The 27,939-nt window shown below is 38.3% G+C and overlaps 1 protein-coding gene across 1 annotated transcript; it reads right to left on the minus strand.

Annotated features, from left to right (window-relative positions):
* On the minus strand, positions 1 to 25,601 carry SUGT1 (SGT1 assembly cochaperone of MIS12 kinetochore complex). Its single transcript, XM_021530802.4, has 13 exons — positions 25,497 to 25,601; positions 25,371 to 25,416; positions 21,842 to 21,932; positions 21,105 to 21,174; positions 20,718 to 20,788; positions 16,649 to 16,702; positions 14,918 to 14,934; positions 13,920 to 13,954; positions 13,408 to 13,504; positions 12,318 to 12,425; positions 2,614 to 2,704; positions 1,155 to 1,336; positions 1 to 531 (listed from the first exon to the last, which is right to left on the minus strand). Exons 1-13 carry the CDS (start codon positions 25,526 to 25,528, stop codon positions 430 to 432), a joined length of 996 nt encoding a protein of 331 aa, XP_021386477.1. The 5' UTR covers positions 25,529 to 25,601; the 3' UTR covers positions 1 to 429.
* Positions 25,602 to 27,939: the final 2,338 nt, after the last annotated feature.

Below are 27,939 nucleotides of genomic sequence, written 5' to 3' on the forward strand. Positions count from 1 at the left end.
TTGTATTTACAGTTTTATTTAGCAGAGTTAAGGAGCAAACAATTTTAACACTGTTGTGAAAAGTGTTTTTACCCAAAATTGCCAAGATCTAATAAGTTATTGAACAGAAACACCAGGTGTAAGGCAATAATCCTGACCAGCCATTAGAGATCACCCTATCCCAAAGAGGAGAGCTGATAAAGGTGGTAGAAAATTTGGACTGATGGACGCAATTCCCAGAAATTAAGTCAAATGATAAAAATAGGGTTCCATTCTTGAGTATATCTTTAAGATCTGCAGATGAAGGAATTTCTAAAGCACGCAAAATGTACAGACAATTCCTGTTTTCAAGGGAACATTCAGTGCTTTGAATCCAAGAATGCTATGTCCATACATAGTGGTCAGTACATGACTATGGCAACACATAGATGGTAAAGATCAGAAATAGGATTAGAATTTTTTCCATTCCACATCATCAGGAGGATTTACTTCTACCTTCCTTTTACCAACATCAGACCAGTTGGTGCTCAGAACTGTGCCACCAGACTCCATCTGCAATATGAGAGAGATCTTGTTTAGTTTACTGAGAATTCTAGAAATATAAAAGCCACAGTTCCTACAGCAAACTTCAAATAATCAGAGTAATGATTACACAAAAATTGTGTACCTATGAAATAAAGTTCGACAGAGCCATCATTCCATCATCTCCAGCCCAGCAGTATTTTTATCTCTACTGGATACAGTGAGATGCTGCTTCATTAACAAGAAGCTTTTAAAGAGTCAGTAACGTTCTTGTCTATGATGGCTACAAATTAAACTAGATTCTAAACTAGATTCCAGCAATCAAGAGAAATTTGATCCTTTCACCCCCTGGCAAGTCTTTAAGCTCTACATGAGCCAAACTTCACTTCTTTTGATAACACTGATTGGAATGAAGAGACCAGTGACAAAGCACAACCTTGGACTTAAAGAGTCACATTCATCAGAGTACAGCACTGTAGCTTTACATGAGTGTAGTTCTACTAGTATCTCCAACAAAACCATGGCCAAAATTTATTCATTTACAGACCCAAAATTTTGGTAACAGAGGCTTCTCCCAACATACGCAAAGTTTAGCAAATCATATCAGTGTGCAAAAGTCACATGTTTCTTCAGAGAAAAGAATGAAGACTTACAAATGATTTGTTCATGGCACGTTTTACTTCATCTGTACCATCTGAATAGATTTGCTGGAAGAGTTTATTTAAAGCAGCATCTCCTTCTAACTTCTCATTTTTCTCCTCTTCTTTGATTTCAACTACCAGTTTGTCCCAGTTCCTTGTATAGTGAGACGATGATGGGTATAAGTGCTGGGTATCTGAAAACAGGAGTGTTAGTTAACTAAGCATTTTCTCATGACTTTGAAAGCATCAAAGAACACAGACTCATGTACCCAATGAATCAGAGATGATAATGGGACATGAAAATGCAAATGGACTCCTCTGAACTGATATAAGCATTGCAGAAACAAAAATAAAGGAAACTAAGAAATGCAGAAGTTTATTTTTAGGTAAACAGAGTTATGTAATTTTGTTATCCAACACACAAAAAAAGCTGGGAAACAGCAACATAGATAATTGATATCAAAAAGAGATACTGGCTGACAGAAAAACCAAAACAGCAGCCTAGAGCCATAGAATAAGTTGAGCTAAATTAAAAAAAAAGTCTGAAATCAATACATGAGGAAATTCAAATTCTGTGAAAGACAGAATATTTATCTGTATTGAAAAACTCCAGTGTATTAGTCTCCAAGTGAAATCCAATACTTAGGAAAACAATAATTACTTAGGCAACAGATCATGTAACATAACAACTGCTGTCCTGAGTCTGGCCAGGACAGAGTTAATTTTTTTGCAGGACTGGTGAGGGGAGGGGCCTAAAGCTCTCTGGGCATGGCCAGGAGGATACTCTACACCAGGGCAGATCATTGCTGGGGTGGGAGTAAGGGACTCTGTCATCCCAGAAGAAGAGCAGGGCTTCCAGTCAAGAAAAAGGCTGGGGAGAGAGAAGCCATTGGGGGTCCACTGGTGCATTCTGCATGTAAATCACTCTCTCTTTTGCAGCCTTTTGTTATTAATGTTGTTGCTGTTACTGTTTGTTTTCTAATTTAATTGCTGTTTCAAGTAAACTGTTTTTTATCTCAACCCTTCACCTGTTGTGCCTCCACTTCTCAACTCTATCCCACCACAGTGAGAAAGGGGAGGGAAAAGAAGAGTGAGACCTCGACAGTGTCCTTTGGGAGAATTCCAGTGGGGCACTGAATTGGGAGGTACCATTCCTAAACCACAACACACGCTTAACATACAGAACTGCAAAATGGGGAACCAAGCAGATAAGCAGAATGAATGACAAGCATATATACACCCATAACAATTCAACAGATTAACAGAAGCTATGACTAAATTTCCTACCTATTTTTCACTAGTGGCTTGCAGACTATCAATTCTTGACAGTGAAACCAAGAATATTAGGCTTTTCATTGCAAATATGAAGCTGTGATTTTATAAACAATATTTAAGGCAAAACTATTATTAATAACTGTAACTCACTCAATACAAATAAACAATTGAACACTAAACAGTTCAGAGAACAAACCTGGTGTAAATTGTTTTAACTTAAGAGAATCTCCCTGGCCCTCCAGCTTCTCCCATCTTACAGCCTCTGGCTTCTTCATCTTTATCTCAACCTACAAAACACAAGACAAAGAACAAATTAATCCAGATACAAAAAATCTGTCAAGCAGCTCCAAAGTAGTTGGATCCTGTAGCCATAAGAAAATACATACATTTGGTTTTAGAAGCACAGCCTCTATGAAACCTACCTGTATCAGAGCCAAATTTACCTGCCTTACAAGATAAAGCTACTGGAGTTCAAGTCACACATCAAACAACCTCCAATGTGCCTGTGAAGCTTTTTTATCATACTTCTACCCTTTTGTTTAGGACTACTTAACTTTCTTTTGCTTACTATTCACTTGATTATTTTTGTAAATTATGGCATTCCAAAGGTAATGATCAGTCCCAATGTCTCTACACTGCCAGGCTCCAAAGTATTGCCTTTCAAGCATCCTTTTCTTGGCAGTCAGCTCTAATAAGCAGCAGTTTTGAAAGACTAGGAAATCCAACTTCATCTAAGTTTATATTTCATTTACTAAAAAATTACATGTTTGATGTGTACTACACAAACCAGAGAAACACCCTGGGACTATGCAGATCTTCCCACTGGAGAAATTCAGAAACTGTATTCATTTGGTTCAATGAACAAACACTGCTATGGAGAAAATTGTCAAGTATTCATTGACAAAACTGGCAATTAAAAATGGATGTGGTTGTAATTACCACAGGAGAAACAAAATTAAGTGAAGTATGTGATGCCCTATTCACAACTTCACATAATCCCTTTAGACAACCACACTGAAATGTTTCTTTTCATAATTAACCTTCTCCTTTGGTTACAGGGTTACAAATCTGCAAAACAAGGACTGTCTAACGTCACTCCTATTCACGTAAGGAGATGTCACAAAGTTCATATGATGCTGTTAATTATCTGAAATCAGTGCTTGCTAAACTTCAGTGCTTCCTTTTTCATGAACAGCTCAGCAAAAGCAAGTTCTTAGTTCCATCTAAAGCCACTACAACCTGGGGATCCCTGCAGACCCAGGAACAAAGGCACCACTGTAAAAGCTAACCTTAGATTCGAACAGTAAGCTCATTGCACAGCATTATGTTGATCTGAAATTTGAACTTTACTTAATCCATTCTTTGAATCAATCACTGGTAAGCAACAGACTGAGGTATCTTAGCAAAATATGAAAAATTAGCTCACTAAAGTTTCAATGCTTCCATGTTTGCAATCACAATGTTCAGCTATAAATGTTTCTTTTTATTTTTTTATCCTGCAGGAAGCTACAAATTCCCAAAATAAGTACTTATTTTCCACCACTAGCATGTACAGAGAACAATAAAAAGTTTAAGGTACGAGGCATGAAATGTCCTTCAAGGCAGGCAAGAGCTTCCGTAAACTTATAAATCCAACATTGACATGTATTTGATTTCCCACTCCCTGCATCTGTTGGATTTTTCAATATTTTCAGCCACTTCACAAGTCACAAATTAGGCATCAGAATATCCACTTTTAAAGTAACATCACAGAAAGAAAAATAAGCAAATAAAATCAAAATGCTGTTAGTCTGGATGACCAACCTACCATCCCTAAAAAAGGCCTGTATTCCAGGTTAATATTACAATCTGTACGGATGCAGAGATTTCTGTTAAACTGTGCAGAAGAATTACTCTTCAGTAAACCAAAAGCAGTCAGTAAAGCTACCTCCACTGGACTGTGGGAATTCAGGGCTGTTTCAAAAACATTTTGAAAACTGCAACCTTAAAGTTCATTTCTTAGCACCTACACTCATAAATCTAATGCTCTGTTATTAGCTTAAGGAAGCAAAAAATATTTGAGTATCTACATATAAGACAATCAAGTAGTTCCACAAGTGGTAGAACTAGCAGGTTTTGTTTCCCCAGTGGATTTGGATCTCCTGAGCCAAACATTTAATTAGCTACTTACAAAGGAACTAATTAGTTACAAGTGAAATATCAGTATTAATTTAAAATCACTCTGTGCTCTGTTTCTTATATAAACTCTTCTCAACCTGAGGAGACTTATAGGAGACTACTGAGTTGTGATTTTCAGTTGAGGCTCTAATGTTACAATTTTATAGTCTACTTATTAATGCATCTCCCAACATGTTTTAGTGGGGGGGGTGGGGGGAAGCAGATGCTTGCTTCTGAAACTGCTCTCCCCTATATCTCTTCAATTTCTCTGTTTTTTCTTTCACTAACTCCTCTTTCCCTTACACTTCAGGCTTTCCACCAATACCTTCCAGTATCTCAAACACAGATTATTTCATCCACACCAGAAATTACTTCTAATGCAATATAATACTTGATGTGAGCTACTAAATATGGAGTTTTTTCTTCTTAGAATACAATCCTCAACAAGTCCTTATAAAGACTACTGGGTAATAGTCCTTTGACTATTAATCACAGTACTCTGCCCATGCATATAAAGAAGAAAATAAGGAAGAACTTTAGTTTTGCTGTTCCAGTAATCCCCCTTCTCCTTTTCTAATCTGCTAGCCCCTACATTTTCCTCTCTAAAACTGTCCCTAAACCAGTGCTGCACAATAAACATCCTTAAGGAGAAGACAATGACACAAACTAATTCCCAGTGTAAGATGCAGATTTCTTAACTCTAAATCATTTCAACTCTACCAAGCTGGAAGTGCACACAGCTGAAGAACTGAGACAGAATGTATTTCTGACATGATTAAACTTCTACTCTGTCTACTACATCCACTTCAATTGAAGTTACTCATTAGGCGAAGTGGCAGGCAGGAGCAAAGCTAGGGAAATCATTAACTTCATACCATTATACAAGCACATTTTCCGAAAATATAAAGCTATAAAGTTCTGCTTGTGAAGGCGCATGTTTCTTCAACTTGAGAGCTCTATTTGATCTAAGAAGGAACAACTTCCTGAGTTCCAATTACATGCACAAATGGCAACAAATGCATTTTAATGAAGGTTTTAATACAGATACTGATAGCTATCACACAGAAAAGTAACACATCAGCACAGACATTTGTGTCATATCTAGCAAAAAAGTACTGTTAGCTTTTTCCTCTCCTTTGAAAAAAAATCACTTGGGCAAGAGAAATACATCAACGCTTGCCAACTACTTTGATTCAACATTTATATTTTGTAAAACGTATGCCTGTGTGCCTTGTGCCAACTTCAGTATATAAGACAGGAAAATTTAACTGCAAATTAAGTGCTAAGGACAAGCCTAATTCCTCAGCTTCTCCTTGTAGCTCAAGCCGTGCAGCCACCTGACCATCTTGGCAGCCCTCTGCTAGGCCTCGCTTCACTACATCAGTGCCTTTCTCGCACTGGTAAGTCTATAAAGCGACATGGCACTCCAGATCTGTAAAATATTCCAATGCAGATATAATACACTTTCTCTTTAAAGTCCCTTGTGGTTTGGATTCAAAGAGAGCAAAGCAAAAATTAAAAGACACATGGAATTTTGAGAGTAATTCATGCACTACTTGTTTGAAATACCATATTGAGAGAAACCTACCCCTCTGAGAAGAAGGTCAAAAGAGGGATTTATTGTCTAGAAAAAGCACCATCCACAGTGAAAGGACACTGGTAAATTTCTACTCAGTTTCCTGGTCATAAAATAATCATTTTTTTAAAGCCTGTCAGAGATTTGGACATGTTTGTTTGGGGTTTAATCCAAATGCTAGCTATCAGAAAAGATATCATAGTTACTCTCAAAACCTATTCTGAACCATTTAATTGATAGCATAAAAATAAACCACCACCACCTTATTTTACAATGACTGGAATAAAAGAGCATTTAATCCAGTTTTAAGAAATAATTCCTCCCCTTTGGTAAAGATCATAACTAGTTCTCCAACATTTATTTTCTAGGTAGATACTTATTGCTAAAAAGTTGAAACCTCCAATGCTTGATTTCACTTGAGCTTACATTCTGGGACAGGCAGTGTCAGCCTGAGATACATTAAAAGGGGAAGAATTTTTATCTTCCACCCTAAAAGGAGATTCTGGTGTACAGTGACAAACTGCAAGGGGTTTTGGGTTTTTTAACTAATTTTTACTGTGTTTTATACTTTACAGTCCATAGTAAGGGCAAGATCATTTATCACTGGCAAATTTCTGTCAAGCTCTGGTCAGAACTGGCAAAGCTTAAACAACAATCCAGCCATTAATTTTAAGACATACCAAAAATACCCTTTTTAGTTCTGGTGTTCTGCTGTATCATACACCTGAAAACAGGAATTGAGTGTTTCTAATCAACTACTTTGTTATTTACTGAACTACTGACTGCCTTCTCCGAGTCATAAATTGCAAGTATTTAGAGTTGTCCTTCTGTGATCATCTCATGAATTTCACAGGATAAAATAGAACAGTCTTCTAAAAATGTAAGAACTACTCAAATGTGCCTCTTAAAAGCACATATGCCTACAGTTTTGTTGTCCTAATTATTCCAAGACCTTTTATATATTGCTTGTAGTCTAAATTCCAAGATTTTTGATCCATAACTTTAAACAAAATATATTAACATGAAAATAATTCTACAGCATTATCACATACAAATGATAATTAAGAAATTTATTCTGTAGGAAGTATACTGCAACAAAGAAGGGGTTTATCTGGTTTCTTTGCCAGCTATGTACTATCAGGAACTGGGGGAAAAAGGTTCAAGTTACCGCTTAGTGATATTACCTAGCCAGCACAAAATTTTTGAATTTTAGAGGGTAAGCTAGCAACAGAGATCATGTTGGTATTCTAAAGCTATTTGTCACTTTATTCTCCATGTAAACCATCATTATTCCAATGGTTCTCAAGACAGATAAACCCCCTTATGCATTGTTATCTTTTATGCATCTATATAAAGCATGGGCACTGACTTATATGCGTGTATAAAATAATAGTTCTTAGAGTATTACCAAGTTTAAATCTGTCTCAAATCCATCTTCATTCATACAGAAGGAAAAGAATAAAATCAAACTTACTGTTCAATAAGTAAATATTGCACCAATTACAGTGAAGGTTTCTATGTGGTCTATCCAAGAAACTGCTCCAACTAACCCTGCCTAAAAGATGCCAGAAATTTCAGACAATTATCCAGTCATCTTAAATATTAGTTTATAATATACAGAAAATGCTCAAGAATATACATGGGAGATATCAATCCGCATGAAACTCTTACAGTGAAAACAAGTACTCAAGTGCAGCCAAGTCTGCATTCAAGTCCCTACAAGCAATTTAATGCAAGTACCTAAACAGGAAAGTATCTTTTAAGGACTAGACTGCAATGGTAAGACCCAACTTCAGTTAAAATAGCTATGTTCCTCTGTTTATCTATTTGTGTACATTTGCCTCTGAATAAAGACTCTGACAGTCCAAGAGTGTGTGAAACAGTTCCACTCTTTGCCTTTTCCCTTACATTCAGCAACAGGCATCAGTTCCAGTTAGCTTCACAGGTTATTTCAGCATTTGCAAATCAAAATATTGGTTCAAGGAAAAAAAACAGCATTCCACCGATGCACACAACCATATTCTTGGCATGAAGCTGCTGAGAGTGTGCTTCTCCCTCAGACATCTCTGTTAAGCAACAAACGTCAACTGTAAAAGAGGCTGAAGCTTTCTAACACCTCCCCAGTCTGCAGCACAACTTTGATCTCTAATTAAAGGACAGTTCTGGGGTAAAGAAAACACATTTTACCACTTTTTCAAATGGCTCTACACTGCTGCAAGTCACTGCCTGCAAAAAGCCCAAAGCACTACAAACTGAAAACTAACGGTAATTGTTCTCAGTCTATCTGTAGATGGGAGGAAACCAGAAAGCACTACCTCAAGTTTCCTTCAAGATCATAAGCACAAGCACTAAAAGCACATAGTCATCTTCACTCTCCTCTTTTAAGTCTGAGGAGAAGAAAATCCCAAGCACTACTCAGAACTCATCAGAAGACCTACAGAAACTGCTCATGTTACACAAGTTTCCAGAAGAACATTGCAGAATATTCCCCTGGAATCTCAAATACACTGACTGACAGACTGAGCAGAAGAGGGAAAAGCAAGTGAGGGTGATTGTGCATATTTAGTAACAGTAGAAATCCTTACACTATTTATACATTTCTACTTTCCTGACATTTTCTGGACAGATACAGATTAACTAGTTTTTTCTTAAACATATTTAGTCACTCATTTAAAATTTGTATGCCTTTTTCTTTCTATGATGGGAGCTTGATGACAGTCTGCACACTGAGCCACAGAATAACTGCACCCAGGCAACCTGCAGAGAGCAAACCTGGTCCAGCCTTTACATTTTGGCTCCCTCTTCTGGAAAGAAGTAAAAAAACAAGCAGCACTACTAAAGGTGCCTTCCTCCTGTGAAACGCTGAATGCAACACTCCTTTTCAGATTCCATTTGTAAGATACAAATTTCTACACAACTTTTAGGAGCGGCTGTTACTTTTTGCTTGATCAGATTGCTACAGTCGGACACCGCTGGCAGATGAGTACAATCGATCACATCAATTAATCTATTTATGATCTATCAACTGTGCTGTTAATGTACAAAATGCTATGCAAATACAGCAGTACCTGCAAGAGAAGGGCTCAGTTCAGTGGTATCCAGCATTTTCTAACACAAACATTAACCTGAGGCCTTAGGCCATCAGAATTAAATGCTAAACAACAAGAGACAAATCTAAGTAACTTGCCACTAAATGTGAGCAGGAACCATAGTCAACTCAAAAGTTTAATTTCCCAGCAGTGTTATCTATTGAACAGCAAGTAAATTTTCTAGTTAGGTTAAAAAGAAGGCTTCAAGTATGGCAATAATAAATACAGTCACTATTAAAGGCAGCCTGTATCATCTGTAAAACTGTTGGCAATTGGAGAATATAAAATACTAGAGGACACATGAAGACAAATTTATAATTTTTATCTCAAAACTGGACTTCATCCACACATTATGCTGTTCTTCAGTTGGAATCAAATAGTTTACATCTTCTAGTTCACAGCTTGAAGTCAAAGTCTGCAGATGACAAACACTAATTTATTTTTGCTCACACAGAAACTATTGAAACAGCTCAAAACATCTATGTTATCTCTGTAACACTTGCTAGTCCTGTTTTTTCCCAAACAGACTTTGTATCTCAAGAGCTTGACACATGGATTGATACAAAGGTATAATTTTAATTTCCTTGCTAGGAAAGAAACAACCCTCATGTTAGCAATTGTGTTTTTTCACAGCTGTCAACATTTGCTGAAAGAACCAGTTCAGGAGTCTGTGAGTTCTGTCTGCTCTTTGCAGTCACTTTGTAACTTTCAGTTCTGCAAATACAGTAAAGGCTGTTTTCTCCTGAATTTGAATCTTTACCTTCATGCCTTTGCATCTATCAAGTGATGCTGAATTTCAAGCAATACTGAAAATACCCTCTACAGTTCTTCTTAGCTCTGAAATACACAGGAATTTTCTACTCTCTGCCAGTTCTACTGTTTCATTCTCTATCCCCTTAAATTTTTTAGTTGTACGAAGTTCACGGACCCAAACTACTCACCACACAGCCTGCTCATACATTCCATTGTTTCCTCATATATTTACTCATTTAGTGAAAAAGAAAGGCCAGAGTCTTTGCTGCCCAGTGATGACCATGGCACTAGTGGCAACATGGCTCACACATTCAAAGCAGGAGCACAAAATAAAGCAGTATAAACAAACCAAGTTATTCTCACCTAAAATTAATAATCTGCAGGAATAGATCTGTTTTTATCTATCCCATGAAAACTCAATTTCTTTAGGATTTCATAGTAACAAGTTCATCAATTGAACTTGATAATGAGATTATGTCTCTCTCTCCAAGTCCTTACAAAAGGACTTAATGTAAATAGTACAAAATAATATGTGAATGGTTTGAGAAGTTTTAATCAGTAAGATTAATTTACTTAAAGTACTACCTGCCTATTTGCTATGCTGCTCATAAAAGCCAAGTATATACAAAGCTAAGAAAAAAAACCTGAATTTCTGGTAATCAAACACTAAGGCTGCATCATTCCCTTAAACGGCTTCATATTTTTCTAAGAAAAATATTCTAAACCTGTAAAGAAGTCTTTGCATACTTGATATTGAGCTGCTTTTAATTCTTTTTTTTTCTTCCAGACTCCATCTGGTGGTCAGAACAAGAATCAGATGGGGCATGGTTTAAACAGTATTCCTTCACTATGCCCTCAAATGCAGCTTTATGCTACTTGTTTCTGCAAAAGTAAGCCTGAAGCCCTGACTTCTGTGGTTAGAACACCTTCTGTGTTACCCCTTTTGTTTCAAAAATAGTCTCTCACAAGTATTTAGGAACAATAACATTTGAAAATAAATGCATAATATTTACAGATCAGACACTGCCTGAACATAACAGCTTTCCACCCCAGTTTTGGAACATCAACGTAAATTGTGCAGCAGACTACTAGAGATTATTTCAGAGACAAGCCCAGGCTAGAGATGGCAGTGTGGAAAAGATAAAGTCAAGTGAATTTCACAATAGTCAGTTCATATAGATGTTTCCTAAGAAAGTAATGGTAAACTTCAAAACAAAATTAAAAGCATAACACAAGCTAGGTAAGAACATAAACAAAACAGGACTTCACAGCTACTCTTCCTGACAAGGCCTGTCCTCATTCCACTCAAATCTATACAAATACTAATGGACTACCAGAATTTCTACATACTTTGAGCCATGTACATTCCTGCACTGTGGAGGGGATAAGTAAAGTGCTCAATCACACAACCTGCCCAGGTTTCTTTGTACAAGGAGTGGAAAAACAAGACAAACTTTCTGTGGGAATCCTCTCATGTCATCCTGAAGGCCCTCTTCCATGAAATGATGGAAGAATTATTATCGGTACCTTTCTGAGAATAGAACAGGTAAAATGGAATATGAGTATACAAGACAATTTCCATAAGCTCTGCAGAGCCACTGATGAAATACAGAAGAATCAACATCATATTCCAGCACTGGGGATTCAGGCTTGGCTCTGAAGACAAAACGTATGTCTGTCTATCCATTATGCCAACAAGCAATGCTATGCCAGACCACCGCTTCTTGTTTTTCTATATTTGTAATATAAAAAAAGCAAAATGCTGAGACAGAAGCCTTCTCTCACACCATGCCATTTTCAAGTGTCTCCAGGCATGTACTATTTCCAAGAAAGTCTGGAATACACTATCTTGAAAAGCCACAGTTAATCACATGGTTAACCTTCACCAGCAAGAAGCTATGAAAGGGTAGAGAACAATTTCAATGATATCTTCCAAAAATTACTTTTATTTCTTGGGCACACAAAGATAACAATGCTTTACCAGGCAAGACTGTCTCCTGAAACTTTTGTAAATGGGTGATCATGATTTCCTAATACCTGAATTTTAATAGTGAAGATAACAGTCTTCTTTCTCTAGCAACAAGTGAAAGAATTGTCAACATAACTCTTTCATTTGCACTTCAGTAAGAACCATCATATTCCTATTTCTGATATTTGCACAAGTTTAGGAAGTCTCCCACCAGCTGAAAGGCACCTTGAAGAAAGAAAAAACATTTCTACATGAAAAGCAAGATATTATGACTGTTTCAGAGAGATAAGACAATAGAACAGAAACATCTTCAGGATGGCAACAGTGAAAGAAACTTTACATTTTAAGAAGCTTACCTTTGTTGAAAGCACTTTAAATGTACTTTGCTCTGGCACTATAGAATGAAGAAGATCAAGCTTTAAGTTGAAGTCTTCACCTGAGGGAAGTCTCACCAAAGCATTCATCTATTAAAAGTTGAAAACATATCTCTGGTCATCTTTAGCAGCAGCTCCATTTTCAAGTAAAGGACAGTCATTTCACACAGAGATTAAGTAATTAAATTAATATAATTTCAGACCATGGCATTATACTACTGCATTATTGGACAACATGTTTCTAAACACTAGAAAATGAACAGAAGATTTCAGTTCTTGCTACATGTACTCAAAACCCCTACTATCCTGTCAGCTGGATCTTAAGTCTTTAGGGAAGGAATTATACAACAAACAGAGTATCAACATATTAATAATGGAACATAAAAACAATCTGCAGCTTCTCTCCTAACACAAGCAAACTACAGAGCAAGTGCTCAGACTATTTCAACAACTTAAAGCAGATAATAACCAAGTACTTCTGGTATTTCATGAAATACCAAGTTAGCTGAGAATAAGAACCCAACTCTTCAATATTGTCAGCTAAATTAAACATGAAATTAATTGGTACAACATATGGTACCTCATTAAAGGGATTACTGTATTTCCTTAAAAATATATTTTACTGCCACGATTTTAGTGGTGCCAGAAGGAAGAAAAACACACCCACCAATATTCAGTCTATTTCTGTAACTGTCCTAAAGCAAAATATTACTAATTCATACCTATTTTGAGAATACCTTGTTTCTGCCCAGTCCTGCTGCAGATGCATGTATAGTCTAATGTTTAAATCCAGATCAGTGCTTTCCCCATCCCTCCACACAGGCAGCTAAAACCCAGCATGCACACCTCATACTGCTTGTGTTTAAGTCCTATGGACGCTGCTGTGGCAACCAAGCCCAAATCAGCTAACTGAGCATACATGCACATGCAGCACAACTGTACAGAAGAGAAGCTCAGGCAGAACAGCTCCCAGACTGTTCTCTTCGTGGTACTGCAGCATATAATGTTCACTGGCCCGAGTACTGCATCTCAGGGAATTTAGGGATGAGTATCAATAACCAAAGCAAATCACCTTTCTCTCCAAGAACTGCACACTGACATCATCCTTCTGTGCATTCTTGATCATTATGGTCACTATTACTTGAGATTCTGTTTGGTACCAGTCATATCTTTAAAAAAGAAAAAAAAAGGAACAATTTATTTTTCAGATCACATTGAATATAAAATTAGATCACTTTCCTAAACCATTCACTTAATTCAGAATCTTCAATATATCTCAAAAGCATTACCTATACCAGGCACAACGGAAGAGGCTTTGAATTAAGCTCAGCACGAGAATGAGAAAATAGAAGCTGGAATGCTGATCCTATTCCCCTCTCTCCTAGTTAGCTTTAACCTCCTGAGAATACCATTCAGACTAAACAAAAATGATGGCACCGAGAAACACTTCACTTGGACTGCCACATTTCTGAAATTACTGCAAAAAAACCTCCTACAGTCATTATCCTGCTTCTCCAATTCCCAAGCCAAAGTGTAGATATGCCAATTACTTTAAATTTCACAGTAAAGCTAAAGTCAACTTACTTGATCTTTGGTGGCAGAGGCTGCTGCTGCGTGTTCTAGTTGAAGCACATTCCATTGGAAAGAAAGTTACATCAATGTAAGTGAAAATATACCATGAAGTACTTTTCAAGGCACAAATAATCTTCACCAATTGCTCCCCTTTTCTTGATTCCAGCTGCTCCCCTTCCTTGATTTATGTATGAACATTAACTTACAGGTGAAACTCTTCACTGTTTACTCATTTATGGCAGATTACACATTTAAAATTTTCAATTTACATTAAATGTGTTAATCTGTAACTTGAATGTATTTTATAAATAGCAATTAAGTTCAACTTAAACTGATTTCTTCCTGGATAAGAGGTATACCTGGAAAACATCCAGTGACTATGCTGCTGATCTATAAACCACGAAGGAAACCTGAAATAGGTCTGAAAACTCAAGGTTCAACTTTTGAACATAAAAGAGGGAGCAGAATATCCAATGCAAAGCCCTCCCTCCCCCCCATTTTTTTTTTTTTTTGCCCAAAGAAGAAAAAAACAGAAGGAGAAGTCAATTTCAAGATTTCTTATGAAGACTTCCAATTTAAAAAAAAAAAAAAGGAAACAGAGTTGAGCAGATTATAACAGAAAAAATGTCTAGACAAACCACTTGCAATCTTCTGGGGAAAATGAAAAAAAGTTACTTCCTAACAGTTCCAATCAAATTAGTAGTGACAACACAACTAACCACAACTGGTTAATTTGTAAATTAGGCTGCAGACTGCGAGACAGAAAGTTAAATTTTACCTCAATGAATGCACAGTAATTGCCAGATTTGTTAAGCATTCCTAAAAGTTTTCAGGATTCAAATTTTGTAGCCTTGGTCTCCAAAGCACTCATGTTCAGAAGAAAAGTTAAATACTGCATGCAATATGAAAGATTCTTTTTAAAGCTTGGAAGTGAAGCCACTGAAGCAGAAAATATATAATAGCATAACAAAAAAGTCAGAATAGTAAACACATTAAGGAAAACATCTTACCAAATCAGTCTGTGATGCTGGGGGGGGGAAAAAAAATTGCATTTTCAGAAAAAAGACACATTGAACTTAAAAGGCACAATTTTACCCTAGCTTGCTTCAGTTACTCCAGACATCCTGCATTCACTCCAGTCTCAACAGCAGAGGAGGTAGAAACACGTCAGTTCTACCTCCGTTATTTTGCTATCCCAACCCTCTACATTTTAATCAGATTTCAACCAGCAACTTCTGCAAACCAACAACTCTGATGTAAAGCACGTTCTGATTTACTGAATCAACAATCTTTCCATTACATTCTCTTGCTTACCTGAAATGGATACAAGACTTTTTTAATGAAATTAACATCACAGGAAACAAAAGTTTAAAAAAATCACTTTCTGGGAGTCTGCACTAGGTTTATCATCCATCCATCCCCAGGAATAGCATAAAGCTCTCATCACATTTTTATCTCATGCTAGAGAAACCCCACTGGGGAATGAGATGGAAATTTGGCAGAGAAATTCACTCACATGACACTAAATATACTGTAGTACTTGCATCTAAGCTATAGCTCAGTATCCCCTCTAAGTATTTTTTAATAAAGTATTTCAGATCAAATATGTTTGGAAAGAAACAAACTTTCCCTTTGTTTCTTTATAATACACACTAACAAAAAGAAAAAAATATTAAGCTGAAGAAATCAGAGTTATTGCCTTTATTGGTTTGTTTATTTTGTTTTGCCAGTGTATCAGAAAATTAAGAAAATGGTTCAAGAAAGACAAGACAATGAATATACAAGATAAAACAAAACACTGAAAAATATAAATACGACATTAAATAAAAATATGTATTATAACCTCTTTCAGAAGAAACTGTTGCCCAAAGTAACTCTTTGCAAAAAAGACCATGCATGCCAATCACTTACCTAATTCCTCCAAATAGAATTAAACCAAGCAAAAAATGTCTCACAAAGCAGAAGTCTTTTCATCACTATACAACACAAAAGGGTTCTCCTCTATATGGTTTTTAGTCAATACATTGACACAAACTTGTTCTACTGTCCCATTCTCCAGTGTGCAGCAGAGAGGAGGGAAAGTCACAACAGGCGGAGGAAAAAAACTATGAGTTATTCTGCTCTGTTCTCCTTCATCAAAATTCCCAGGCAGCCTAAACTCTCTGGATGAGTTAATTGTCAGGGTTGGCTGTCTGTAGGAAGGTATGAAAGGAAACTGTGCTTACACTCACTCAGTGACTACCATGGGTAGGTCACCAGAACAGCCATTAGCACCTGTGGTACTTTCCACATGGAATCAAGGAACAGAATCTCCAAATTTCTACCTCTTTCCAACTTTATCTTCTGCAAGACTTGAAAACTTATTTTGATGTAGGCTTTAGATAGCAAGCTGACACACACTTCTACAGTTAAAATTAGTTCACAGTTGTGTATGAAAGTAAGTTAAAATTAATTATGATTGTCTGATCCTTACATAGGTACTCTCCTGGCACAGCTAATTATTACACTAAAATCCCAATATAAATCTTCCTATAAATCTGAATGAAGCATATAGTGGTAAGGGTGTTTACTGCAAGAGAAACAAGTCATAGAAAAATATGACTTCTAAAAAAGATTTTTCTTTTAGAACTAAGTATTTTGTTCTAAATAAGAGGAAAACAGTAAATCTTTGAAAAACGTAACACAGCTTCCAAGCACAGAGCATATCAAATCCCTCACTAAGTAAACACGTCTTTTCTTACCATTTAGTGTTTCTTCACATCTTTTAATCCAAATAGTAAAGGTATCATCTACATCTAGAAGAGATCAAACACAGTAATATTAAAACTCTTTCAAGCATTACATGCATTGCATGAAGAAAAAGTCCTCTCAGTTGCCAACTGGAACAAATCCATCCCAAACTTGTATCAATTTACTAAAAAAGGTGTTATTTCCTATAACATTCTTGTAAACTCTGTCATCTCACTTAGGCTTTAAGTATTTTTGTACAACTCCACTATGTGCTATATTTCATTAAATTCTAATTAATCTGTAGGAGACTAGATTTTGTCTGACAGAAATCTGCTATTCCTTTCCAGTCTGTTCAACTCCTATGTAGCTGTTTAGAAAGCAAGAAGTACAGTTTTAGACATTTTACCATTTTTCTTTAAATTACTTTTTCAAACAGTCACACGCTTCCTCTCCAGAGACGATGGTCTGTTGTGTGGACAACCCCAAGTTGTGCAGCTTTTGACAAACATCAAGTATTCTCTCCCAGAAGCAAGCCTCCCAGATAGAAATGAACCCACTGGAAAATAGCTAAAAAGGTGATAGTGTAACAACAGAGCAACCACCTTATTTCAACAATATTCCCAAAAAATCCTTCACTGTGAAGAAAGTAAAAAAGTAGCAACAATACTAGCCGACTACTATGAATAGCTGAAGTTTCTCGTTTTACAAGTGAATTCACATTGTTAACTATGAGGCAAAGGACATGAAGAAGCTCAACACAAGTTCCCAGCAGACACGCACAACACTCCCCTGCAGCTATACAATGTACCTCAACCCTCAAAAATATAAAATGTACATCAATTCTGAGGCACACCTTAGATAATAAAATTGCTACCCCACTCCCCCAGCCATTTCACCTCCACTTTTCTTCTGCCACCTGACCTGACAACTTAAGAGTTATTTAAATTTTTTACCAAAAGAATGGGCAATCCCTGAAGCAGGCTGCCCAAAGAGACTGTGGAATCTTCAGTCTTGGAGATACTTAGAAAACAATAGTAAAAAGCCCCAAGAAAACACATGCAAGTTCAAAATTAGTATTTACTTTGGTCAGAGCACATAATTATATGAATTCCAGAGCATCCCTGAAACCTAAATTAATCAATACTTTCAAAATTTCAAACTGCAACCTAAAAAGACTTCCAAGCTCTGCAGTTTAAGCAAAACCTCCACTGATCCAGCCTCCCTCATCAGCAGGTGAGGAATTCTCTCTTTAACCATGGCCTATGACTAGATTGCTATGCAGTACAAACCTAAAAAGAAGAGTCCAGAGTTAGCGTCTCTATTTTTATAGAAGATCACACCCTTTCCCTGCATCCTGGTACATTTTATAATTTGAGGCAAATTAATTTTATTCTCTAAAATTGTATTATCCTCCCAAATAACTTATTTATAATAGAAACTGTAGTTCAGAAAACCTTCCTGGGTCTTCACTGACCAAAATCTACTAACTCTTAGAATACAATTTCTTTAAAAACTTGCCACATTCCAGCTTTACTAAATTAATTCAGTGGTCACAACAAAAAAAAAAACAAAAAAATTTGAGAATAATTGTCCTAAATCCACATAGCATACTGAAGAGTACCAGATTACATTCGTACTTCAGCTAAGGCAACAGGAACTGCAAAAATCTCCATGCATCACATGGTTAAATGAAAGGAGTATTGCTTTCTAATGTTATTTCATAAAAAAAAAAAGAATCATTGCACATTCCATAGCTCATCACAGTAAATCCTACTTTGATATCCTCGTAGGTGGGTAATGGGAAGGTTGCTGTGGTACCCTGGGCCTGTCAGTCCTACCAGCGATGACACAAGTAGGAAGCTCATCTGTGCCAGCATTCCAGATTGAGCTTTAAAACAGCCCTTACATTAGCAAAGAACAGAAATTTGTATTCATGTACTTCTGCCCACTCGTGTGGCACAGAAACCAGCTTTGCCAGCAAAGAATTCCCCACCACAGCAGTTCTTCCCAAGGCAGCAGCAGCCGAAGTCTCTCTTCATCACCTGCTTCGCCTATGTTGCAAATTTTCTCACTGTGCTTTGTTCATTTTACATTAGCTGCATTTAACTGGAAGTTAATTGTGTTGCAAAAATGCCTATGCTCACAATTGTTTTCACCTGGGATCCAGAAAACATTCCACAAGAGTAAACTCTGTTACTGACACAAATGTGCCAGCAAATTAGGTAATATATGAAAGAGAATGAACTAAGTCTGTAATTTAAAAAAAAGCCTCCAAGAGACTCCTCATCTCACAGCAGGCTATAGAATTTTGCAATGAGAGAGAGGAAGCACAACAGAAAGTATCTCCAGATAAGAGAGTAATCAGGAAGTGCTAGGAAGCTTCAGAAACTCTTCAACTAAGTAAACAGCAAAACAACAGTAAATTAAATTCAAACAGGTAGAAATGAAGCACCTCAACACAGGAAAATGTGCAGTATTTCAGGGATTCTGAGTGAGAAAATTCTGAATTAGTCTGGTATTCACTGGCTTGTCTAAAATGTTATCTGCAGCTCTGTGTTGTACTCTACGACATCAATACAATGTCAGGTTATCCATGCACATGAAAAACCTCAAATTGATATTGGCTGCCTGGGGTGGGACTAGAGTATGAAAAATACAGATTAGACATTCAATTAAATTCAGCAGTGATGAGCTTGGAGTACAGAAGTTACCTACCAAGTAAGGAAAGCAACACAGGTCAGCGGAAGGAATCTCTTCCTTTGATGGAAAGTTACAAAACAGAGACCAGAATGAAAAGACAAACCTGTCTCTCTACTTTGAAATTAATGGAGACCACCTAGTTATCCAAATTACCAATACAGAAAGAGCAGCATGAAACTTCTTATTTTCAACTCCTGTTCAAGGGCAGCCTAAACTGACAGCTGTGAGTTGTCGCAACTTCACCACATCTCCCTTCTACCACTGGCCCAACACTGCTCTGCCACTTCACTTTTGATGGCTTCAGCACTTAGACCCTCTGTTGGGCCATTTCAACCTATTCATCCAGAAAGAAAGACTTTAAAAAGAGTAGGTTTCTGCAGACTTAATGCACTGAAAGAAGAGGCTAAACAAGCAGAAGAGTAATAAGGAGCATGATCACTTAGAATTAAGCATAAGTTTACACTTCCATGAAACTCCACTTTTAAATTAGAGGATTAGATAATTTATTTGGGAGATGCAAAGTAAGTATATTTTTGCTAAGCCTACATGTCCCAGCCACTACTATTACAGATAAGACAACAAACTGAACAGGTCTGAGACCATGACAATTCTTTTCAGATTAGCACACTTTGCTCTGCATAACCTTTCAAGGAGCTTTTTTTAACCATCTTTTCTTACTGTTTGGAAGAGAAAGGGGTCACAACCATCTTGCAATGGTTTTGTTTTGTGCTTCCCCATGTGTTCTACCAAAGCTTTCTGTTTTAAACTACTCCTTTCCTGCTTATTGAATAAAGTCAGGTTTTAAAAAAGTTCTAGTGTTCCCAAAATAAAAAGTACCCAAGTCCAGCCAGAAAGCAAATACACTGTAAGACAAAAAGACAGATATAATAAATATGCTTCTGCAATTAATGGTATGTAATGTAAGGTAAACTTGACAGGTAAACAAGTAAACTGTAAGTTATGTAATGTGAGGTAACTTTGTCAGTTTGAATACCCACCAAGTTGCACATTCTCTCTAAACAGTGCTCAAAATGTTTAAGAAGAAATTCCAACTACATGCAAAGAGCCTATTCTACTGAAAAATTCTTCTATGACACTTAACACTACAATATTGCTACTATTTATCTTCAAGACCCCAAGGAAGCAGGAAAACATTTATCAAGAAAATCAGCTACTAATTGCTAAGAACTTTGATACACATTTTTAAACAGTTTAACACTTTCATGCAGTGATTGCTGAAAGGTTCTCAAAAGTCAGACAGCTGATGTTAGGGACCCAATACATTAGCCTTTAAAAAAAAACTTTGGTCTCCATTTTAATCTAACACATTACTCATTATTTTAACATAAGGAATAACACGCAAGAAACTTTAATACTTACTGTCCAGCCTCTGTCCCTCTCTGAAAGACTCTAAAGCAGATGCATAGTTTTTGATATGATATTCACCTAACCTGACACAAATAAAGAAAAATACAAGAAAACAGTAATTACTTTTCAGTGTAGTCCACATTCCATAGACAACACACTGTACTGGTTAAAATGATGTGTAAGAATTTAAATTACCCAAAAGGTGTGTTTTTGAAATGGCAAGGGCATTAGGATAATCACCCCAAACTAAATGGCTATATTACAAATGGGTTGCAAGCATCATGGCTTTAAATTTATTCATTCTCAATGTTGTAAAGTTTGCACAGAACCATAATCCAAACCCTAGTATTGACCTAGAGATTAGCACAATATTCCCAAAGTACCATAAATAATACATACCCTTTCCTAAGGAGCGCTACAGCATTATTTGGGTTGAGTTCTAGAGACTTTTTTGCATCTGCAACTGCATCTGTTGAAAATCAGTTTAAAGTTGAGAAACATAATGTTACAAAAAGCAGTGAACTGTCAAGTCTTTAAGCAGTGAAATTTTTCTAGGATGAACTATGTTATCTTTCTTAACTTGCACTCAAATCACACTGCCTGAATTAAGTCTAGCCACAAGTAAATCCCTCACAGAGCTGCAGAGCTCTTATGTAAGATACGGCATGACTTCCATTCAGCAAAACACTCTGCTTAGATCTGAAGTGTAATTCTCTTTGTTTGATTTTTACCAGAAAGAAAAAATAAACCAGATCTTATTCAGTCTTTTTCCCAGACATTATTCACTTATCACATTCCTACCATGACAAGATTCAGTCTCAACCAAGAACACAACGATGGAAGACATGATGCAAAAAATCTCAAAATCTGCCTAAGAAGTCTACTTATATAAAGCTGCCAAGATAATACTAGACTGGAATCAAACAGAAAGCTGGGACTCTAGGAAACATTTCACTGAAAGTTTTGCTGTAACAAAACAGTCTAAAAATGACAAGATTATGTACAACCACCAAAACCAGCATATTAATAAAAAACACACTCTCTCGTTACTGTATTTGGCTGCAGATTGAAGACATCTCCTGTAAAACATGTGTTATGATACACTTGTAAAAGGACTCTTAGACTGAAGATGTTACCAGCATATTTCTGTAGAAGAATATGAGCATAAGCTCGTTGACAGTAACATTCAGCATCATCTGGATTCTTTTCCAAAGCTGTTGTCAGTTCCTGTAAACACACATTAAAAAAATGAAATAGTACTTCAGAAATCCTCATAAAAACACAGCATCAAACTGTCAACTAAGAGACATTTCAGGAGATAAAACCCTAACTGGCATTTCTGTTTACCTGTTGCTTAGCTCCCTAGCACAAAGCTAAACATCAGAGCCTGAAGTACAAGGAACCTGCCAATTACACCAAATTCAAGAGACTGATTCTTACTGTGAAGGAAATGGGATTTCAAATGCTCTAAACATGAAGTTTAACACAGATGATCCTCTCTGTTCCAAAAACCTTCCTACAATTCTCAGCATACTTGTACACAGGTCTGCTGGTTTTGAGAGAGCAGTGCAGTATTAGCAATTTGGAAGTCAATGCACAGTGTGTCAGAACAGCTGTGTGGAGATAAGATGCTATGAAATACCAAGTAACACATACTACAGTGCATATGAGCTTGTTTCAATTTATGCTGAGCACAAAAGCAGAAGAACAAAAGGTTTATGGAGCACAGGGTTCAGAGGAGGTATTATTGAACAATGAAAATAAGCATAAAGTAGTCCTTTGTAAAGAGAATCACAGGATATATGGATTGAAATAACAACACATTGCTCTCTCTGAGAAAAGTTAATGGGTTTGGCCACAGAGTAAAACCACAGCAACTTGAAGCACACAGCTGAAAAGAGCATTTCCAATTCTCTGCTTACTGGTGAGAGAAGTTCTTCCCTTTGCTAGAAACCAGTCTTCCAAAAGCAACTACACTACACTGCTACAGTACAGTAATTCTGTTTGATAAGCTGACTTCTACTCAAGACTTCTACCTGGAATCTAGTAAGCATGAACATAGCTAAGATACAAGCTTTAAACCTGCATAAATATTTGTACAGCACAGCTGCCAAAACTCTATCCCACCAAGACAGGGAAAAAAGAAGGGAAGTAGGACTTGCCTTAGCTCTAATTCAGACCAGTGTATTTTTCTAGCAGATGTCACATAAAGTGTTTATGCCACCAAGGACTTATGTGGCCAGAACAGCTTCTAGCAGTGGCACGAGTTCTAACTGTGTAACATACACACACCTCTATAGAGGTACAGCACATAAATCTAGATCCTTGGGGGGTCTCTGAGAAAGGGGCAGGCAGTAGGCAGCAGTAACTTGATCCACTTTTACTGATGCCTTCCTGAGATTTAAAGTCATTCAAAAGCAGCTGTCATTATGGAAATACTCATGGCTACAGGTATTCCACATGGCAGGGATGTGAGGCAATGCACATATTAAAATTGGTTCATATTATGCTGAGAGGTGAAGCACCAAGCAGGGCCTGACTCTGATACTGAACATCACAGGCATATTCAGGTGCAGAGGCACTGCTTTGACAGATCACCTCTCCCCCCCAAACATTATTTCCTGCGATTTATGCTGATGACGGATGCACTGATTAGAGTCAGCAACACATAAATGGATCTTCCTACAAAACTAACCCTCACCCCAGGAAAGTAAAGCAATGCCAAGCATTTTCAACAGTGTAAAACTTCTCTCTTTGTGTGCTTTTTATCAGTAGGTTACCATATCTCATCCAGACACATAGAGAAAGTAACTCCTGTAAGCTATTTGAGAAGCCAAGTCATACTGGACTAGCACTGGGAACTCCAGACTATGGACATCAGCAACAGTTACTCAGAACAAGCTTAGACTTTGTCCTCACACTCAAGTATGTGCTTTCTGCATATTTTGACTCTAAAGGCCCTTACCATGTGACCAAATTGCAGATCTGTTTCTAAACACACTGAAAAATTTGGTAAAGAGTTTGCCTGAATTAAAGGCACCTTCTGTCTCCACGTACTAGCTTACATTTTCAGTTTAAAATAAGAAGTCATACATGATTTCACATCTTTATCATTCAGAAAGTATTAGAAGATAGATGATGATCTTTCAATTGCATCAGATCCAAGTACAGAAAGCCAAAGCACAAAGCACAACCTCCAGGAATTAAAGCAATCAAGAAGAATCCCAAGGACACAGCGCAGAAATGCTAGGCCAACTGGACAGAAGCCCAGCCAGGTATGAAAGAAATTACATAGCACCATGTCTACACAATCATCCCCCAGATTAGAAATATTAAGCACATGAACATAAAGATCACACATAAGACCATGCAGAACAGTGTAGCACCTGGAAATTTTCTAAGTCAGGAAAATGCTGCTCTGAGCTGTGGCATTTACCAGTTCAGAGACCACCAAGCACAATCTGCCTACTCAATCCAGGGATTTGAAAACAAGGCCTAACAACTGACACGAGTATTACTGTGTCAGGTATTAAATAATGCCTATAGAATGGGTTACATAATGTTCTGAAGCACTGAATGCACAAAGAACTGAAATAGAAGCTAGAAAAGCAAAACAACTATGTTAATCCAGGAAAAAATACAAAACCACATTGTAACAGTATTCCTTAATACTTCTGAAGACCTGGTGTCAGGGAGTTTTAGTTTGTTCCCTCATGTTTTGCTTTGGTTTTTTTTTTTTAAACTACAAAATGTGAAATTCACACCATTTTTTAGATCTTTAATTATTTTTGTTGTGCCATATAGATTTGGCTATTCCAAATTGGTTTTTAAATGTCATTTATCTTTTGAAAAACTTCTACAAGTTACAGCCCAAACCCTAAAGTAGTGAAAAATTTAGCTTCACCATTTTCTTTGTGGAAAGATAATTAAGTATCATTTAATGGTTCTACCACCCACTCTCTTCAAGCAGTACTAACAATTTACATCCTCTCCCCTCCCAAGTAGTTAAATAGAAATACTTAGCCACCCTCCAGCTCTGTCTTCTCATCAACCATCTAAGTAAAAATTATCTTAGAAAACACATTAAAACATACTAAGTGATGAAGACATAGAACAGGCCAGGTTGGAAGGGACCTCAAAGGATCATCTCATCTAACCTTTCATGGGAAAGCCTGCCTAGATTAGAGTATCTAGCAACCCGCCTATTCGAGTCTTGAAAACCTCCAGTGATGGGGACTCTACCACGTCCGTGGGGAGGGTGTTTCAGTGAGAGATCGTTCCCACTACATAAAAATTATTTTCTATGCAGATGAATGGAAGATCAGTCGTGATGCCCACAAAATGTAGGGAGTGGAATAAAGTAGACCAGGGCAAAATAAAAACTAAGATGAAAAACTTCTCTTCAATAAACTTGGGGTTTTATACCCACAAATCTTAACGGATGTAGTTGTGTGAGCTATCATCTACCTACACGGAAGAGAAAGTTGGTTTGTTTTGCTTTCCCCCCCAACCCCTTCTTTGCCACACAGGCAACACGAGCACTGTGCCAGGTCTGCGCCGGGCTCCCCTGCAGCCCGACCTCACCTGAGCCGGGTTCCCGAGGGACCCCCGAGGGACCCCCGAGGGACCCCCGAGGGACCCGGCCCGGCCCGGCCCGGCCCTCACCTGCGCCGCCACCCCCGGGTCCCGGTCGACGTCCGCGTCCGAGAACCTGCCAAGGAAACACAGCGCCGTCAGCGGGCGGGCGGGCGGCGGGGCCGCGGGGGAGGCAGGGCGGAGGAGGGCGCTCACCGCGGCGGGGCCGCTGCCGCCGCCTCCTCCATGCCGCCCGTCGCCCCCCGAAACTTCTGGAGCCGCCCCGGGCCCGCGCCGCTCGCACCGCGCCAGGCCGCGCGCGCGGGCTGCCGGGAGGCGCGGGAGCGGCCGCGCGCGCCCCGCCCCGCCCGCCGCGCAGCGCCCCCTGCCTGCCGCCGGGGAGACGGCGCCTCGGGCTCCGAGCTGCCGAGGATTTGTATCGAAGCCTGCAATTTTTTTTCCGGTTGTTAACCGGTAGCTGTAGCAGGGATGGTTGAGTAGTTGCGCAGTTGCGTTGTGAGCATCGTAGGCGTGGCTGATGGGTGGTGTTAAAGGAAAAGGGAGCACAATCACCAGAGGAGTTGGCTGTCAGCAGGCTGGGCAGAGCTGCGGAAAGGTCACTGCGGCAGTGGGACGTGGGGACGCCCCGACACCTCCTAAAGCAGGGCAGAGGGAGGGAAGAACTGCAAGAGAGCGCAGAGTCCGTTTGGCTGGAAATGATCATCGAGTCCCGCCGCTGACTGAACACCACCGTGACAGCCAGGCCAAGTCCAGTATTTCCTTAAACACCTCCAGGGATGGTGACTCCACCTCCTCCTCCCTGGGCAGCCCATTCCAGTATCTACTTGCCCTCATTCTTCCTAATATCCAACCTAAACCTCCACTGGTGCAGTTTATAATACCTCTAGCAAGAGAGGTTAGAGTATTAATTAACAAAAAAGTTATAAAATCTGTAACCAGTGAAGGCCTTTGTTTGTTAAAATTTATAACCAGTGTGAAGTTTTAGTAATCAGAGAACCAGCCTTTTGTGGGTTATGACCTAGCTCCCTACTTTGTGCAAATCAGAATAAAAACTAGAAATACCTCTCAGTGTGTCAGCTGGTGCTGTGCACCAGGCACCCAGCCCATGTTCAGGACAACAGGGTGGTGGACAGGACTTCACAAAGACAGCCTGTGGCCTCCATCCTCCTCCACCTCCTCCAGATGGCATTTCCTTCTGTGTGCCTCAAAAATAAACTAGTGCCTTTTTTCCCTCTGTGGCTTCACACATGTGTGGACAAGAACCAAGGCTTCAATTTTTATTTTCTGACTCAGAGGTGGCTGGGACTTAAGCTGTCATGTTTTGTTTGGCTGCTGCCACAGGCACAAAGGCAGCTGTGACGGGAGGGGTTGCTCAAACTCCCAATGTGAGCTCTCATTTTATTATTTGCTCCAGCTTCTCCCTTCCTTTGCCATATCAACGAGAGTTCAAAGCACAGATCCACCCGGCTGGCACACCAGAGCCCAAGGGATATGGGGAGGGAGTGATTTCCATTTACTGTGTGTTACACAACAGTCCGCTGCTGGAGACATATTATTGCTGCTGGAGATTTCCACCACTTCTCCAACTGACAAAAACTAAACTGACAAATCATTTTCCATGTGTAATAGCTGCATCTATGGCATGAAGTTTTATTGGTGAAGCTGTAATCTTAATTTCTTTCCCCCCACATTTCCAGTAAACACCAAAGCAATGTCCCTGTATCTAAAACCACTTATGTCAGTCAAGCATTACCACTTCAGATTTTCTAGAACTATGAAAGGAAAACATCCCTATGTTGTAGTTTGATTTAAAAAATTAGCCTCCCTCTCCAGTGCTTCTGTCAATCTAACACAGCCCTCGGAGTGAGGACTATTACCAGATATGCTTCCACAAAGCTTATCCACATTCCTGAAAATATTGCCAGCACTCCCTAGCTGCAGGGAGTGCTGTCAGATAAACAACCACTGGTGTGGGTATGACCAGCCTTCCTGTAAATTGGGTGAGGCACTGGGTTTGCAGGTGGAAACCTGGCTGTAAAGAGTCAGAGAGAAGCACTGAACTAACAGGGCAGCTGTGGCAGAGAATTGCTTGTTCAATAGTTTCTAGAGTTCCTTCTGTCAAGCAGCAAGACCATACTCTCTCTGCCACTCTTCTACTCCTATTAGTTTTTCTAGTATTAGTGCTCCAAGTCATATTTAACCTTAACAACCAATCAATAAAACTCCAACATTAATTCAATCATAGAAAGTCATATTCCCTTTCATTTTATACTGACAGAATCATAATACCAGGCACAATATTTATTATTAACTTGCCCTCTACTTAAACACTGCAACATGCAAGTTTTTGAAGCCCTAATAGTTTGGGCTGTCAGTTGTATCATACAAGTTACAACCACCTTTGTGAATTACACTCAGAATTTCGTGTTGTTTCTTTGTCACATACTGGGAAGTGATGGAAAAGAAGTTTAAGTCCAGTTCCTGGATTTATCACAACCTTCAGTTCAGTTACAAAAATATACATTACTGCTGTTTCAAAGGATACTGACAGCACACTGACTGACTGCATTAAAGTCTGTTCAGAAGTGATTTGTGAATTGCTCATGTTCCACCATAGACCCACACTGACTAATCACCC

This window comes from Lonchura striata, chromosome 1 (genome assembly GCF_050655825.1).
Source record: "Lonchura striata isolate lonStrDom1 chromosome 1, ASM5065582v1, whole genome shotgun sequence".
Lineage (NCBI taxonomy): Eukaryota > Metazoa > Chordata > Aves > Passeriformes > Estrildidae > Lonchura > Lonchura striata.